The 18,724-nt window shown below is 37.8% G+C and overlaps 1 protein-coding gene across 2 annotated transcripts in view; it reads right to left on the bottom strand.

Moving 5' to 3' along the window:
- The window catches only part of CEP78 (centrosomal protein 78), a 35,365-nt gene extending 18,234 nt beyond the window's left edge, over nt 1–17,131 (bottom strand). The window contains exons 1-9 of one of the 2 annotated variants that reach the window (XM_063295166.1): nt 16,882–17,131; nt 14,981–15,042; nt 12,435–12,718; nt 11,712–11,887; nt 11,559–11,631; nt 10,195–10,298; nt 7,461–7,635; nt 3,951–4,064; nt 1,860–1,924 (exon numbers count right to left, since the gene is read on the bottom strand). In XM_063295166.1, the coding sequence (XP_063151236.1) occupies nt 1,860–1,924; nt 3,951–4,064; nt 7,461–7,635; nt 10,195–10,298; nt 11,559–11,631; nt 11,712–11,887; nt 12,435–12,687 (960 nt within the window). In that variant the 5' untranslated portion in view covers nt 12,688–12,718; nt 14,981–15,042; nt 16,882–17,131. Of the gene's footprint in view, nt 1–1,859; nt 1,925–3,950; nt 4,065–7,460; nt 7,636–10,194; nt 10,299–11,558; nt 11,632–11,711; nt 11,888–12,434; nt 12,719–14,980; nt 15,043–16,881 lie in introns of those variants that run through there. The other variant, XM_063295167.1, reaches the window with a different exon arrangement.
- Nucleotides 17,132–18,724: the final 1,593 nt, after the last annotated feature.

The following is an 18,724-nucleotide window of genomic DNA, read 5'->3' as shown; positions in this document are numbered from 1 at the left end:
CTGGGTCCAATTAGGTTTAGAAAACTGACAAAGGTATCTGTCTTTAGAAATAGCTAAAGAATGTCACACACAAAAAGGGCAAAACCTGCTCTCTATCATCCCAGAGTGCAGGACACAGAATAATGGTCTTAACAAAGGCAGATCTGGTTGAATATTAAGAAAAAAATTCATAATAAGAAAAGTTCAAAAATAAGAACTGATAATTCAAAGAGGCAAATTAATTAATTAATTAATTCAAAGAGGCAAAATAATTAATTAAATTTCTTCCATATTAGATATGCATATACTTGAACAACTATCTCTTTGGAACTGGGAAGAAGTTGGACTCAGTGGCTTAAACGGTCCCTCTATGATTCAATTGCCCTGAAAAATCTGTTACTTGCAAAGCCCTACTCAGCTATGACCATTTATTATTAATCCCAATTCTCCATAAAATATCAAACGGCATCACATAAATGTTTCTGTATGAAAAGACAAAAATTTGTAGAACTATATTAAAAAAATTAAAAGATCTTAAAATAGAAAACTTCACTAATAACTATTATTTGGGACTACCTTAACAGGATTATGCAGAACCACTAGATAGCAGTACCAATGATATTTAATCACATATTTAATAAATAAATTAAAAATAACTTTTATAAAGTTAGAATTAAAAACAACTTTTAACTTCAGTATACTTACCTTGCAGTTATGAGAAATACATTTTCTTAGATTGTATTCTGGGATATTAAACTATGTATCCCGGGATATTAGTCTGTGTATCCCAAACATATCAATTCTTACTATTTTGTATATATTAATGTACTAAAGATTGTTGGAAGATAAGCAAAACATTCTCACCTAGTAAATTATTCATTTAAGCACATTTAAATACTGTATACTTAGACTAAATAGCCTAAATACTTGCATGAAAGGAACAAACACTATCTGACCTATTTTTGATTACTTTGCAGATAACCCATGAGAGGTTCTTTCACCTATTGATTTCCATGGCTACTACTTTACAGAAAAAAAATGGTAATAATTTATTTGGTCAAACTCTGCCCTCGTTGTTATACTGTCATCACATAATTTGAATTTCAGTGTGAGACTCAGCAGCTCTTTTGCTTACTGAGGAACATGAACTGAGAAGATAGCACGTGGAAAAGTCATGTCAGGTTTTACTGAACATTTATTTCCAAACCACTGAAAAAAATGTCACTTCTGATAGCCACAACCCTTTCAGATGCTACAGGGATTATTAGCTTTAATAATTAAGTCACCAGAAAGTAAATAATTTAAAACCCACTCTGTTTTGCCTAATAAAGTGATAAAGACAGTCAGATATAGCAAAAACTACACCCATCTACAGTTGCTGGACTGATTTCATAAAATACCTGAGATGTTGAGGGATAGCTAGGGTTGTGAAAGTCAACATAGGCAAATCATCAATTGTGGCTAGTTCAACCACAGTGGACTTAGCAGATTTCTAAGTAAGAGAATACTTCCTTTCAGACAGATGGCTACAGATTTTCCACAGACAGTAGTCTATTCATTCCTAAAATAATCTACATCAAATAAAGCAATTTGGGCAGTCTTTAAACAATATCTTAACTACCAATCAAAGCGAATATTTGTAGCTCAGGGTTGAACTGTGGAGTCCTTGGTGCTCTCTGAGCCTTGTTGTTTTCTTGCAGATGTTTCATTGCCAGACTAGGCCACATCTTTTGCAACAGTGCGAAAAGGGAGTGGGCCTTGCTTTCTGTTTATATACTGTGGGTTGTCCTAGAGCAGTTAAAAACAAAAACTAGCAGAAATATGTTGCATTATTTTATGCTCATTACATTAGTAATCATTAAATAATATCTAGCTTATACCTCCAAGTTAATTCCACTGGCATTCGTGAGAACCTTTTCAATTATTTTCTTCATTAGTGCATGATCTACAAAGATAGAATAATAAAAAGTTAATATTTGCATCATATACTACAAAAAGAAAAAAGAAAGAAATCCCTATATCACTCACTTGGTCATACCTCTTCCCTTGCTTTTTTCTGCTCTTAGAAAAAAAGCAGTTATCATTGTGAGACAGAACTACCCATACATATTTAGTTATATGTTGTATCTACAGTATTTTAGATTCAAAATGTAACTTATTAATGTATTTTTCTTTCCTTAGACTTCAAAAGTTACTAGTTTTTAACCATTAGTGCAAAAAAAAAAAAAAAGATAAGCCACATTTACTGTCTCCATTAGTTCTGTACTAAACAAAGCTCCAGACTTCTGAATGATTAAGATGATTGTTTATTCTACTACCACTATCAAATATTTATTTTCTCTTTTATGCTAAGTAGATTGACATGCATATACTTGAGTTCAATACAGTGCTGCCTATCCAAGGAAAAGGGATTAACCCACATACCAGTTTTGAGACAATTATTTTAAGTGTCATGCTCCCAGATCAAACGTTCACAGAACATTTGATTGGACTCGCATGCATGTTTCAGTTAACATGTGTATCACTCTTGCAAGTCAAAGGCACGGGAGGGGGAACATCGTTGGAGTGTGAAATCATCTTGTTTGGACTATCTTACAATGCCAAGGTTATTTGCGAGTTGCCACTGGAGATAGCTGCAGATTCTTACACTAACTGGCACGAGAGGGAGGGGTGCATACCTGAGATGGAGAGTGGGGGGGATTTGAATTCACTGAAGATGTTTAATGGGGAAAAAGTGCTGGATTCTTCATTCGCAACTTTTTCTTTGTACTGAATGCTACACACCATTAAAGAGAATTCTAAGTAAATACTTATGAGTTGGATTTAATGGGGAGTATTCCAGTCATCACATTAAGTCCAATTATTTACTGTCAGAAAGCACATGGCATAAATTTATTCTAGTGACAGACAAGTCAGACTTGGGCTCCTCATATATTTCTACTGATGGCTGTGCAGCACATGAAGGTTACAAACATATAATATGTCTGCAGCCATGTGATCTCCAGAAAAGATTCGGGTGAATTTATGAGTTGCAGACAGGTGCTAAATAAGCATCTTTGCATTATGCTTTCAAATCTGAAACACTGCACAGCCCTACAAAAGCCAGCAATAGAAATGCATAAGAAAGCACCGTGGGAGAGAAGATTTAAAAGCCTAATAGTTATGAGAATGGGTTGGCATCAGAAGTAACAATTATGGTTCTTTAATCCTGTTTAATATAAATTATGGCCCCTGCTAAATTTTAGGCTATGTTTGGTATTACCTTTTGTAATACTTACTTTTTCTATGTATATTTGAAATCATCCTCTAGTGCTGCTTCTCAAAAAGGAAAGTTATAAAGTATGCCCTGATTTTTCCTATACTGAGATTGAAGGAAAATGTAAAAAAAAAAAAAAAGGGTACACAAAACTAAAAATGTGTTTTTTCTGCACCTGAAAGAAACCACTGCATTCTGAAAGTTCTCCTAAAGCAACTGCAGTTTGGCAGAAGCAGTCAAACCAAAAGCCAGAAGGAACCCAGAGTAAATGGCGTGAGTACAATGAGTCTGGTCTGCACCACCACCCCTCTTTCCTTCTCCTCCACAGAACCTATCCCCAAGCATTCCAGTTCCCTATCTCCCTGTTGCCAGTGGCAGTGTCTATATATACAATGGCCAAGGAAATCCTCAGCCTTGACTTTTTCCTGCTCTTCCCATCCCCTCATCTAATCACTTCTCTCCAGAACAACCATGTTTTAGTTGTTACTGAGAACAAACGGTATGGAATGGTTTACTGAGAACAAAATATCAGAAATATGCCAGACCACCCAAAACCAACTGTTCAATGCATGAAACAGTTCATGCATGTAATGATTGGCACATCCCCATGGAAATGGTATCATCACATAATAAATAAAATGCAGTGTACTTTATGAATTCCAGTTAAAATGACCTTTTAAAAACCTTCAGAAAAGAGAAACAGAAGCAAACATACCTACTAATGGATTTTTTCTGATGTCCAGAACCACCAGTGTTGTGTTAGTTTTAAATGCATCCAAAAGTGATTTTGCCCCCTCAATGCTAATTCCGCATTGCTGCAAATCAAGTGCTTGAATAATAAAGAGAGCTGACATTAATACAACACATGGTCTATGAATATTTAAGCACAATGTCAATAAAAACAATTTGAATCGCAGCAACTTTCCGCTTTCATCAATACACTACAATAATTGTAACTCAAAGAAAAAAACAACAAACTACTTTAGTGCTATATTCTGTAGTCTCAACCACATTGCTCATTTAGACAATTTGCCAGTTTCATGGTTGTGTATGACTTTCACACAGTACTGTTTGGCAGCAGTTGCCTGATTAAGTTTATTTAGGGCTGCTCCAAGATTGATGATGCACTCTTTATAGTGATAAAAGCCAGGATAAAAGATATAATGATAAAAGCCAGGATGGAGAGTATTGATCTCACATGCATTTTGGATCTCAATTCAATTTTTTTCTAATATTAATAAATTGGAATAGAAAGTGCTCTGATATGTTGCTCCTCTATTAAACATGACTTTGTTGCCTTATGTTTTGACCCTATTTTGTCTGTGCATCTCTGTGCATAGAGAATTAAGAGAGGAGCTTGCATAACTTCACTGATAGCTTCAGGGAATTCTCCTAAACACAAACATGTTAATTTCTAAAATGGACAGATTAAAGCCTTGGGGAAAGAAGTAACCTCATCATTAAACATTTCCACTAGTTCATCTCAACAAATTTCATTACACCATGACAGCCATAGTAGTATTGTGGACTGTCATCTTTTCTTTCTAGCCTCTTTCTGCCAGACAGCTGTGTAGGTAATAAATTCCAATTTTCAATCAATTTATTAAGGAACGCCTATAAGCCCTGGACCATTTTCAAACATGCTATAGCCCAAATTAATTTAGATTTAAAACTTGAGTTCTAACCTGTAACTACCCTGAATCTTTGCCTGCCTTTGAGCTCCTTGTCTTGCTACCTACTTGCTATTCACTATCTTGACATGTAACACTGGGTTTCATAAGACCCAGGTTTTATTTTTTCCTCATGATTCTAATACAAGCATCTAGCCTTTACTGAAGAAGAAAGAATCCCCATTTCTTTCCTTTACTATTTTATTCTAGAGACATCTGCTAACTTGTAAGATTTAACTTGGCTGATTAGCTCCTTTTGGTGTTTGACAGGAATCACATGCTCCATACGAGTTATGATTTTGGGACCAATAGTTCTAATATTCGAATAAAGAGATCTCAGTCCAATTGTGACCACTAGGACTTTTAAAATTTATTTTATGCAAAGTGTGTGTCACATGTGACAGTGATACATTCATCATATTTAAACTCTCACCATCAGTGCCACAGCACCTTGAAGAAAAGCCCACTTTGTTTTTTTCATGACAAAAAGTTTTGGATGTTTTCTACACAGGTTTTGGGTATCTGCTTGCACTAGTTCTTGTTCTTAAATTCTCAAGCATTGCCCATATATACCCCTCCCAAGAGCAACATGGAAGTGAAATCCTTTTGGATTCCACCATTTCTGGAACATGTCATTATAACTTATTCTTGTTCCATTTCTTGTATTATTCTTTATAGATATATGCACTGAACTTTCTATTTCCATCAGCAAGAAAACCACTCTTAGGCTGTGAAACTGTCCAAATAGATACTTCTTTATCACTCATATTCCATATAATTTATGAGTTCAATTTGAACTGGATTTCCCTGAATTAACAAGAAATAGCAACACTACAAGGGATGAATGAAAAGTAATATCTCAACCTCTGTAATTTGGTTTAAATAGGGATAATTTAATAAATCAACAGGCAAAAATCCTTGAAGTAAGCTCTTTTATTATCTGTGTTTACTTCACCATATAATCACCACCATTTGCTACACACTTTTACCAATGATTGACAAGCTTCTGAAAGCTGTCACAAAGGAACTCCTCACTTTGTCTCTTTAACCAGGTCCTGACATGTTCTCCACCCCTTCAAGACAGATACCCACAAAGTTATTCCTTCAATTTTGGGAAAAGGTGGAAGTCACATGGCACCAAGTCAGGAGTATATGGAGTAAGATGATGAGATCCAACTTCATAATTGCCTCTTGAGCGGCTTGTGAGGTGTGAAACCTAGCAATGTGATGTTACAACAAACTTTCTTTCTTGTGCTACCAAGCTCTGCTTAATTGTTATTTCAAAGTTCTGAGCACTGCAATATTGTGCTCTAAGTTGGCAGTAGTAACAGATTCAGGGAAATCCATGTGAATAACATCATCAGCATCCCAAAAATCTGTAACCATGAGTTTTCCTGTCAAAGCTTGGGTTTTGAATACTTTTTTTCTGCAGGTAAAGTTTTAAGATGATATTCCATGGACTGACACTTTGTTTCTGGGTCATAATGATAAATCCATGTTTTGTCATCTGTCACAGTGCTGTGAAGAAATTCCTCACCTTCATTCTCATAGCATGACAACTGTTGGCAAATTTAAACTCTTGAAGCTTTCAACTCTGCCATCAGCAAGTGAGGAACCCATCTTGCATAAACCTTCCATTATTGAACTTTACATTATTGAACATTATTGTATAATATGACTCACACTTTCTTGTGATATGCCAAGTCTGACAGCAATTTCCTTTTGAGTGATCTGCCAATTCATCAACCTTATTCATGTGAAACTTGTCAATTTCTGTCACAGGTCATCCACTTTGTTCTTGATCACATTAATCAGTGGCTCTTTACATTTTTTGGTAAAGATACCAATAAACAACCTGCATTCAGCATAAACAACCTGCATTCAGCGGCAAATTTCAATTGGAGGGATTCCTTCCACAATCAAAAATTAAAACGGTACATTGGTTAAAGCACACACACACTGATGAGTACTCACTGCATGCTTCCATTTCACAAACAATAACTTTTCTTCACAGCAACTTCACCAAGTGAAATGAAAGATCAGGTGCTAAAGAACACACAAAAGCTTCAAACACATCCGTACGGCCATCTGTTGGCGACTTGTAACATTGGAGACATTACTTTTCATTCATCTCATAACAATGCATGAATCCACTATGTGCATAACTAACCCATCTCAGAAAAAAAATTGTTAGACTTATATAGTCTTAAACATATAACACATAGGTTAGTGTGCAGACAGGGACAAACTCTTTAGAATTCAGTATCTTATTGACAGTCTTAAAAATAAGGAATTAGAAAAGGCAGCAGTTGTGTTGAGCTACATTTGAAAGAGCAGTCCACACAAATCTGAAAGCTAGGACATGTCATTAAAAGGTGATAAACTTAAGGGTACAATAAATCTAAACTATATTAAAAGAACCATATTAGATCTTTAAATAACTTAGAAAAGAGAAGGCAGCTTGACATTTTAAAATCCGAACTATTGATCAGGCCTTGTAAAACAAAAATAAATAAACGAACACATTCAAAGCTAAATCTACCATTAGTACATACCTTTTAGCCACAGATCTTCTGCAAGGCATTCAGCAAAAACAGCAGCACCTCGATCGCCAATAAGCGTATTGCAGTTGAGGGTGATGCGCCTTAAGCCAGCCATACAGTCGAAATCAGGTCTCCTATAGCGGAGACTTTCAGCCCAAGCTTCACCATGCCTTTTCATTGCCTGATGCTTTACAAGACAAAAATCACCATAATAAACATCGCTATTGAAAAGGTAAGTTAGAAGAAATAAAAACAGAACTGAAAAATGACGGATTATGTATTATTAAAAACATGTGAAAATGTTACATTTCAAATTCATTCTTTCCTCTGAGAAGACAGTTTTATCCTATACGAATTTTATTCTATTATTGTTATGGAGACTGCTGGTGAAGGAGAGGGGGGGCCCCTCCAGGGGGAAAAGCACATGTGCAGCACTGAATCTCTCTGCCTCCCAATCAAGAGGTCCAGAAAAGAACCGCCTTAGCTTTCCGGGCTTTTCTGGTAGGGTTTGCTGGTGCCTTTCCAGTTTAGCAGGGTTTTGCATTGTAGAGTAGAACAATAAGCACTAGAGCTAAATCTTCTGGTCTCAGTGTGATTCTTTGCTCTATATTCCTGACAATTATGAACTTGAGGAGAGAGCCAGATGGGTGTTTACAAGTACATTCACTAACAATGCAATCCTATACTTAGAAGAAAGTATAATTTGGCAAATAGACTCACTGTCAAAAAAGATTACAGCATAAGACTATGTTGTGGGACGTGTTTTATCACCTCCAGAAATACTACTTGTTTAAAAAAGTATCAGTGTCTAGAAATAGATGTTGCAATTCTAAATGCTTTAAAGTTTAAACCAACTCTTCCCAGCCCAGTACCCTCCATATGTTTTGGATTGTTCATCTCATTATAACTATTGTTCACAATGACTGAGCTGGATGATGAGTGTAACCTGAAACATACAGGATGGGAAAATCTGCCTAAATTTAAGAAGCATGTTGATAGAACAAAATTCAGCACATCTACAAAAAAGCCAGTGCTTTTGTAATCTAAAAGCACATGGCACAGAAGCGAAAGGAAGAAGAGAGTGAAGGGAAAGACAAAAAACCAAGCAAATTGAGATAAACAACTCTGAAGATTTAAGAATTGTTGTAACAACCAGTTGAAATGGAAATAGACTCTTCACACCAGGCCCAAATTCACTGCTCAATTTAATGTTTAAAATTTGTAGCCTGTTCAAAAGTTCTCTAGGAAGGTTACCATACATTCAAGGTTCTGTGCTGGCCCCACTACTCTTTAATGTTTAGACATCAGATTTACCAGGCACTGTTGCAAAAAAAGTTTACATACACTGATGATATTGCATTGATTAAATAATCTGAAGATTTCAACGCCTCTGAAAAAGCCCTTGAAAATGACTTAAAGGAATTGGATACATTTTTTGAAATTTGGAGGCTAAAACCCAACATCAATAAAACTGAGGTCACTTGTTTTCATTTGAACAACAGACAAGCCAACTATATACCAAAAGTGGAATTTAGGAATCAGCTGCTGAAGTTCAATCGCAATCCAAAGTATTTAGGAGTGACCCTCGATCGGTCTTTAACTTAGAGGGAACACCTAAGAAAAACCATGGATAAAATAAAAACGAAGAACAATATTCCACACAAACTTTCTGGCACTAGCTGGGGAGCAAGTGCCACAGTTCTTAGAACAACAGCTCTTGCTTTGGTATATACAGCGGCTGAGTATTGTAGTCCTGTATGTTTAAACAGTGCTCATATAAAAGCAGTGGACACCCAGCTTAACCACACTATGAGGCTAGTATCAGGAACCATTAAATCAACGCCTTCCAAATGGCTACTGGTACTATCCAACATACCACCCCCACATCTTAGAAGACAACTTGCCTTAAAAGGGAGTGGCAGAAATGCGAGGCAAATCGATTATTATCTATACGTGAGGATTGCCACAATCGAGTATTTAGACTCAAATCTCAGAACCTGCTGTGGAAACTTGGACAGCAATTAGTCAGAGAAGACTGTGACATTGAGACAGCATGGTGCCAGGAATGGGCAACTTCTAACCCAGATCTGTTTAATTTAGTGTCTGATCCAGCACAATGCCCTCATGGCTTTGATCTCCCAAGGAAAAACTGGACTGCACTTAATCGGATTAGAACTAATCATGGCAGGTGCCTATATTGGAAACATAAATGGGGGCTGGTTGATAATCCTAACTGTGATTGTGGGAACGTCCCGCAAACTTTACATCACATCATGATGGAATGTCCTCTCAGAAGGTTTCCTGGCTCCCTGCAAGAACTACATCATCTTGAGGGTACTGCTGCCCAATGGCTAAACAATCTAGATATCCGGCCATAGGCTTAGTTACTTTAGTAACTGCTCATACATAACTTAATTTATTCATAATTTTATTCATCATTTGTATTGCATGTTTTTAAAATAATTTATTGACCCTATGTCCTATATTTTATACACTTTTATATATTGTTTTGTGATTTTTATGCAACAATGCTGTATTCTGCTATGCCATACGAAATAAAATCATACATTCAAATGTATGAACTGTAGAAAGAATTGTAAATAGTGAACTCCTACATTCCTTAAACTTTCTGAAACAACTACAACCCACAAACATCAAGTATTATCTTCACAAATTAAAAGCAAGCAGAAACAGCATCACTCAAATAGTAATCAAATGTCAAGAGTTTTATACAAAGTGGTTTTACCTTTAGGATGCTGGCCATGTGTTCTGTTCCTCGCCAGGTTAAACTGCACCCTGTAAAATCTACCAATTTGATGCAAGCCGAATTCTTCACACTCTGACAAATTACTGAAAACAAACAAACTCCATTATTCAATGAGATGGGTTTGCCTTCTTAAATGTATTTTTTAAAAAGTAAAATTATGGTACTTCACTTAAGGCAGACTCTAATGGTTCACTTTTGCTGACGGTACTTTCTTCGATCACTGGAGGAGGGAAGCCTCCTCCTCCTCCAGTAGCCCTACCCATGCCTTCAGCATCTAGTCTGGAGGGTTGGCTGGGGGTACAAGTGAGAAGAAAGTCTTTCTACATAAAACGATCTATTTTTATTATGATAGTGGTTTCCACTTATAATCTTAGACTTAACTACTTACTCACATTTCCCATCATATAGCAAACTGGAATTTAAAATCTGATTTATATGAACCACATATGCCAGACAACATGCATATCACGCAATATGGGGAACTAAAGCATCAGTTCTATACCCAACATGTTATTTTTTTATTTGTTACATGGTAAAATTTCTGCATCTCCCACTACTCAATAATAGCAGTACCAGGTTTATGGAGTGCCCTCAAAAATTCAGGATACAACAGTTACTTCCTTACCCAGCTGCATATGCTATTCTTCTGGGTGGCAAATCTGTTTCTAAAATTAAACTTATGAATAAATAGGAACTGAGAATGTACAAACAAGACAAAAATCAAAAACTTTCTCTGAGAGAAATTGTTCTCAAGAGTATGGTTTAAATCACACAGACAACTTAGGTATGTAGAGCAGATTCACTGCTTTAGACATTCTGCCACAACCGGAAGATAATTGGTGAGATCAGTGAACCTGTAATGGCACTGATAAGGTTTTGTATGCGTGACAACACTGTTCCCTTAATGTCTGTAAACATGCAAGGGGACAATACCCTGAAAGATATTATAGAGAAATTATGATAGCATTGATCAATAGCAAGATGCTGTCAAAGAAACAGTTATTCCTTGCATATTGGGTCAGCCTTTACTATTTTAACCAATATCATATTTTGACAAATCATGATGTGAAATGGTACCAGAAGGCTGTCATTTTATCATAAATATGTAAAATGCCTTTTCCTGCCAATGAAATGGAACAAGGTTAAAAGCAAAGTGTTAAATTAAATGTGCACATTACAACTTCGTAACAGTTAACAAAGTTGCCTGGCTAGTAGGTGGCCATATAAATTGAACAAATAAATAAACCTAACAAATATGTGGGATTTAGCACAAACAGGATTTTTTAAAGAATAGTACTGTTTCAGACATATATCTATTTTTCTTTAGAAAAATCAGAACTTACTTTCCAAACCTCCATCACCAATTGGTGAGTGGGCTAAAGATAGTCTCTCTAAAGATGACGTATTAGCCAACCCCTTCAAAACAAAGAATATTAGTAATTTTAAAGTGGGTTTAAAACAGAAAACAGAAATTTGTTGTAATTGAATAATCTTACTTTTGTCAATAATATTAAATCCTTTTCCCTCAAAAGCAGCCCATGTAGCTCTAGATTTCCCAGGGCCTTTGATACCATCAGACAACCTTTGATAGCTTTACACAATTGTCCAGTTAAGTCTTTGGATCGAATTGCTGGAATTCTTCTTCTTATATATGCTCCCTGTTTTTCAAGACCTAGCAAACAAGAATAGCTTTATTATCAGTAAACACAAAACTAATAAGCATAATACAAGAATAACTTTACTATTAGTAAATATACAATATGCAATTTTGTATCAAAAGTCATAATTTTTGTATAGCACATTAATTCTGCGTGCCACCTGATAACTTTGTAATCAGATGGGATTTCCACTGTATCAGATAATGCTACTAAAGGCATTTCATATTAAGCAAAGTGGAAGTCAAAGACATAGTTCTCCCTCTTTGGTTAATATAATGACTAAGAACAAAGGATTTCCAACTGAAATGTTGGAGAATAGGGAAGTGATACGAGAGAAATTCAGTTAGAAAATGAAAAACAAATGAAACAACCACATTATTACCTTGGAAGCGCAACTTTATCTGTTTTTTTTAAACAAAGCAAGATGACTCTCAATATGTTTTAATAGTCACCTACAGAAGCTCAGAGAAAAGCCTTGATAAATTCTACAACTCAGATAAAAATTGACAAAGATTTTCTACAAGATTTAAGGACAGGGTAGCATAATGAATAGCTAATTACCTGAGTCCCCAAGCCCCTGGTGGTGACAGCTCTTTATTGCAATAGAAGTTAAAGTCTTGTTATGTCTGACTGCATGTAGAAGAGGTATCCAATCGGCAGCTTTAATACGATCCGCATTTATATCAAGAATATTATAAAGCTTTTTGGCTTTCACAGATGTTAAAGGGGCACAGCCTTCAAGTGCACAGAGCTGCTCATAATGAGCATAAAAATCCATACTGCACTGTCTCCTTATTTTGACAGAATCAATCATTTTTAGTTACGTATTGAGCTGAGATCCAAAGCTAAGGAAAGGAAAAAGATAATATGAAATTTTTGTTAACAGCTATACATAATCTGACCGATCAAAAATTATCAAAACTATAGCCCTACCATGCCTCTATTTTCTTTCAAGATCAGACCCCAGACTGTAAAGAGGGCTTGGCGCCCAATGCTTCCTTCCTGCAGAAGCCAATATACATTCTCCTTTGGCCATGTCAGATTTAACTGGGGCTAAACTCAAGGATTAGATATCTGAAACAAAGGCAAGAGAGAATACAAGTCCAAGATCCACTCCCAATTTTCTTTGGGGAATCCTACAAACAATTAATTAGTCATGACTCTTAACCTTTAAGTACAATATATCTGGACAAAGCTACTGCGCTAAATATTCCATCTATTAAAAACCAATCATTTGAAAGAAAAACTACAATGACATATGAAAAAGTGACTTCTGATTGCATAGAATGATTAGGGTTTTTTGTGTAGTTGGTTTTGGTGAAATGGATCATGGTTAGAAATTTAGCCTGAAGAGTTACAAATGCATCCAGGAACTAATCATTACAACTGGAGATTAAGTAAACGATTTCTTTGATTAGTCAAGGAATAGAAACTGTATTACCTTAGAGATACGTATTTTGAACCAGCTCCAGCAGGAAGCCAGGCCTTCAAAATTTGCAGCTCAGTTTTAGAACTTCTGTAGTTAATTGATCAATTATAATGTTTTCTTTTTGCAGTTTTTTTATAATTCTTCAGAACTTTATTATGACTATGATTAATTTTGAAGTATTATCAATAGTACTGTTATATACTTCTATATATTTTCTTCTGTTAATTAGTTTAATCTAATATTTAAAAGAAAAATTAAGTCTTTCCAATTAGTTTGGAAGTAGCCAATAAAGCAAATACTCAGGTGTTCCTGGTTCACAGACCACCTAGAAACAACTTCTTACTTTAAAGCTAACTCCACATCTTAAAATGTCCTATTTCTTTCTAACAGTTGTAGTACTTTCATTATCTCTTTTAAAGGTACTGCTTTGCCCAATAAAAAAACAGGAGATACTCATATATCTTATTACAAAAGCAAATATACCTTAGCTTATGAAGTTGTCAAAAACAAAGTTTGCTATTTGTTAGAAATGCAAGAAATTATATAAACCCTGTATAAGGAAATAAAACTTTAAACAGAAATCTAGAATATAGCCCAGGGTTTCTCAACCTTGGCAATTTTAATATGTGTGGACTTCAACTCCCAGAATTCATATTAAAGTTGCCAAGGTTGAGAAACAGCGGTATAACCAAACTATACTCCTTAACATATACCAAGTGCTGGCCTAGAAACTACAAGACTGTGAGTTTTGGGCCTCCCTTTGGCACAAAAGCTGTTTGGGTGACTTTGGGCCAATCACACTCTTTCAGCCCAACCCACCTCACAGGGTTGTTGTGGGGAAAATAGGAGGCAGGAGTATTAAGTATGTTTGCCACCTTGAGTTATATATATAAAAAAAGGCAGGATAAAAACCTAATCATCGTCTTTGTATGAAATATTTAGAATTTTTGCTCTTCATAAAGTGTTGTTATTGTTTATAACTGAATTCTACTGGAGATATTTATACCTTTATTATTCACCATACTGCGAGAGTTCATGAATATACAGGCAGTCCTCACTTAACTACCACAACTGGACCAGAGGTAGCTAAGCAATGCAGTTGTTAAGTGAATCCAGACACGATTTTATGACCATTTTGTGGCAGTCATTAAATGACCCATGTGGTTGTTAAGTGAATCATGCGGTTCCCTATTGATTTTGCTTATCGGAAGGCGGCTGGGAAGGTCGAAAATGGCAATCACGTGACTGCAGGATGCTGCAACCATCGTAAATGAGCGATGGCTGCCAAGCATCTCAATCATGATCATGTGACCATATGGACGCTGTGACGGTCATAAGTGCAAGGAACAGTCATAAGTCCATTTTTCAGCACCATAACTCTGGACGGCCACTAAACAAACAGTCATTAAGCGAGGACTACCTGTATATATATCTGTGTGTGTGTGCGTGTATTGTTCTCAGAGAAATGTGTGTATGTCTAGATACATCCTTAGTACATAGCTGGATGCAGACAGTGGCACAGAACTAGATTTGGGGGCAGTGACATAAAGTGGTAATAAACTGTGTTTCTTTTATGGAAACCATCCTTAAATAGACAACTGAATGTTACAGCCAAAAATATGCTCATTTCTAACACAATCATGAGTACAACTATTTTATGAATAAGAAAGAACCTTACTGTAGGAAGAAAGTCTTTTAGCTGTAATAAAAGTGAGAATTTTCTGCAAATATTCAGGATTTCTAAAAAAAAAAAAAATCCAGGATAAAAGGGATTGAGCCAACTGGTTAGAAACAAAAGCCAGAGAAACTGTAGTACCAACAGAGAATTATACCATGGAATATGCAGACAAACTAAGAAGCAAAGTTGAATATGCTGAAGGTACACAACTGTGGGAAAACACTGGGAGACACTAAGTATTAAAAAATGTATTGCAATTGATTCATATAATCAGTCAATCCGTTTTGCAAAACATAATCTTCTAAAATACAGGACACTATGGTGTCCTTTAGTGAACATTATCTTAACCAAAAAATACAGAATTCACCATTATAAAAAGCCAGCACTATTCAGAAGATAAATTAATGCCTTCTATTTTGAAGCAGGCCTGTCTGTAACCTTGTAACTGTGATCTTCAAACTTACTAAAATTTTACTGCTTATTTTAAAAATAGAATTTTAGAGCAATATTGTTTTAAAATTAGAAATAGTATGTCTTAACTCCATTCATCAACCAGAAACTTAAAAGCTATTGGTGTGTACATGTTCTCAAAGCGACCAAGCCATCTGTCCACACCAGATGATATTGTGGAGATTATGGAATAACTGATATCTGAGCTTGGTTCCTCTCCTCTTTCTTGACTCTGGAAATAAGGACTCTGAAATAAGAGTCTTATTTTGCTTTTGCTTTGTATCTATTTGATTTTGAGTCTGCAGAAAGAAATCATCTTCTAATCATTTTAGAGTATTTAGACATTTTAGGAACTGAAATACTTTGGCCACATAATGAGAAGACAGGACACCCTGGAGAAGGTGCTGATGCTAGGGAGAGTGGAAGGCAAAAGGAAGAGGGGCCGACCAAGGGCAAGATGGATAGATGGAATTCTAGAGGTGACGGACTCGTCCCTGGGGGAGCTGGGGGTGGTGACGACCAACAGGAAGGTCTGGCGTGGGCTGGTCCATGAAGTCACGAAGAGTCGGAAGCGACTAAACGAATAAACAACAACAGGAACTTTATAGATTAATAACAAGAACAAACTTTTACTTCTTTCCCAGGCATTTCAGCAACATAAAACAAAGATTAAATCAGAAATCCACAATCTTTCCTTTTATATGGAACACTGTACCATCAAAAGGTTTTGAGAACCACATAAATTAAGGGTGTACTGTACGACAGTGTTTGGAACGATCACAACATCAGTGCCCCTTCATGAGGCCAAATGAATTTACATTAGAGCTATTCCTATTAAATGGCAGAGACTGCATGAGATCACCAAATCTCACGAAGTAAAATGCCACCATACTGCCAAACTGGTGCAATTTTTTTTTCATTTGTTACGTATTTTTATACCCTGAATGTTTTAGAAGTTATGCTATGATTTTTCATACATCCTACCATTCAGTTTAGTAGAAAACTAAATAATCAAGCTTTTCCAGCAAAATCATTTTGCTATTTGTGACCAATAACAATTGCCCGTGCCCACAATGCACAAAATGCATCTCTGGCAGCACTCAACTGAGACAAGACAATTACTATTTCTTACCTCAATGTGCAAATATTTGTTATGCATAAGAATATCGCCCATCCATCATACACTCGTTAAATTGTGGCATTTAAAAGCCAAGACTAAAAGAAATGTCTCTTAGCAAATTTATATAGCCGCCCATCTCACTGAACGTCACTTTGGGCGGCGTACAACAAGAACAATTAAAACATTGTAACAGCCATTAAAACAATTAAACACAGATTAAACATCCACTTCGTTTGCAAACGCCTTGGGGGGTCAGCGCTCTGTACAACACAGGACCCCACCTCCCTCCGCAGAAACTTTCCCCTCGCCTTCCTAACTGCCTTGGACTCACCACGCACACATCCAAAACGAACATCCACGCCCAAATGCCGGTCATTCACTTCAGAAAATCAACACCTCAATGGAAGCCAGTTGTTGGGGGAAAAGCTTCATCTGTTGAACTTCTACCTACCACACCACTAGCCAACACAGAAAAAGGAAGAGGCTGATGCGGCCCGACAAGAAAAACAGCCGCTGGCAAGATCCGAGAAGGGAAGCCGAGAGAGCGGAGTCCGCACAAAGCCCCCCACCTGCCGCCCGCGTTTGGCCCCGCCTCCAACTGCTCCGCGCCTGCTGTTCCCTCACTTTCCCAACCGTCTTTCCACACAAACTTCCCCCACGTGACCCGACCAGCGGGCTCCCTTATTGGCCACCCCTCAGCAGCGGTAGCTGTCAATGACGCCCCCCTTTCTCCGAATGTTATTGCTGGTGGTGTTACAGGATTTTCGGGCAATGCAAATAAGAGTATCGGAAACACCGGGAGCATGGGAAAAGCTTACCGCTCGCTTTCTCCTAGCGCTCACCAGCACACGGAGACTAGCGAGCACCACGGTGCTAACCCGCCGTTCTTCTAACGCCGAGTCTGACCAATCCCACTCTTCCGTGAAGCCACGCCCACCACCCTAGGCCCACCCTTTAAAAGGCCCTGACAGCGTTCTTCCGCAGTACTTCGTGCGCAGGCGTAGTTCCTGTTTCCTGTCTCTTCTCGTTGAGTCTGATCGCTCTTTTCCCGTGTACGAGCGCGTCTCTCTTGGGAATGGGATTCAGTCCTCTTTCTTTACAATTTGAGGAAATAGGAAAAGCGTAATACCTTTGTCCTTCGCCAGGGCTTTTCAGCCTAAATAATAGTTGGGACTGGCCGGGACCCGGGAAGGAGGGCAGGAATCCGAGAAGAGGCTGGCGGGAGTTGGTTGTGCGAGAGAAGGCGGGCGGCAGGAGGGAGAAGGGGGGTAACGGTGAAAAGTAAGAGCAAGAGGCCTCAGGAAAGGTTGAAGGGACCTCATAGACAGCGGGGCGCTGCCTTGGAGAAGACGGGAGCCCGGGGGTCATCTAACAGGGCGGTCGACTGTAGAGAGAAGTGAGGAAAATGCCCGTGGCTGCTTGTTTCGGGTACTCGTGGGCGAGAAGGGTCCACCTGAGGGAGCAACGATAGCTGAGGGCAGCCGGTGGGGGGATGGGGCGGATCGAGGCGGGTCCTGGGAATCCGCTTCATCGGCCGCAAAGAAAGGGGCGGGTGTTGGCAGTTTCGAAGAAAGGGACGGAGTTGAAGCCTCCCGTTGGAGAACGGGGGGGGGTGGAGAGCCCCCCTCATAGTCCAGCGTTGGTGAGAAGGGGCTGGGAGAGTACAAGGAAGCGTTCAAGCAGCGCAGAGGGATGGGAAGGGAGAGGGGGAGCATAGGAATTGGAGGGGGACCGGTTGGAGTGGCTTGCCTACATGGTGGCAGCGGTGGAAGGAACGGACACTAGGGGGCAGGCCAGAGCGAAAGTCTTATTTGGGAACTGCTTTTTTGGGTGTCTGGCATGCAGGCAGGCACCTAACCTGGTTAAGTAAGTTGGCAATTTTCCTCCCTTTTTTTAAAATGCTTTTAAAATAGCAGAGCACTGAGACTTAAACATAGCAAAGTTATTTTTATTTCTACCTTTCAGGTTCAACAGGATAGTGAGAGTGCAGAAATCCATGATATGCTATACAGTAGAGCGTTGTTTCTCAACCTCAGCAACTTTGAGTTCCCCATGCTGGCTGGGGAATTCTGGGAGCTGATGTCTGCACATCTTAAAGCCTTCCTACTGGGACTAAGACCATAGGAGAACAGGAGAGATGGCCCAGAAAATGCCAGAAGGAACTTCAGGACTTT

This window comes from Candoia aspera, chromosome 2, assembly GCF_035149785.1.
Source record: "Candoia aspera isolate rCanAsp1 chromosome 2, rCanAsp1.hap2, whole genome shotgun sequence".
Classification (NCBI taxonomy): domain Eukaryota; kingdom Metazoa; phylum Chordata; class Lepidosauria; order Squamata; family Boidae; genus Candoia; species Candoia aspera.
This window is presented reverse-complemented; position numbering and strand designations above follow the sequence as displayed.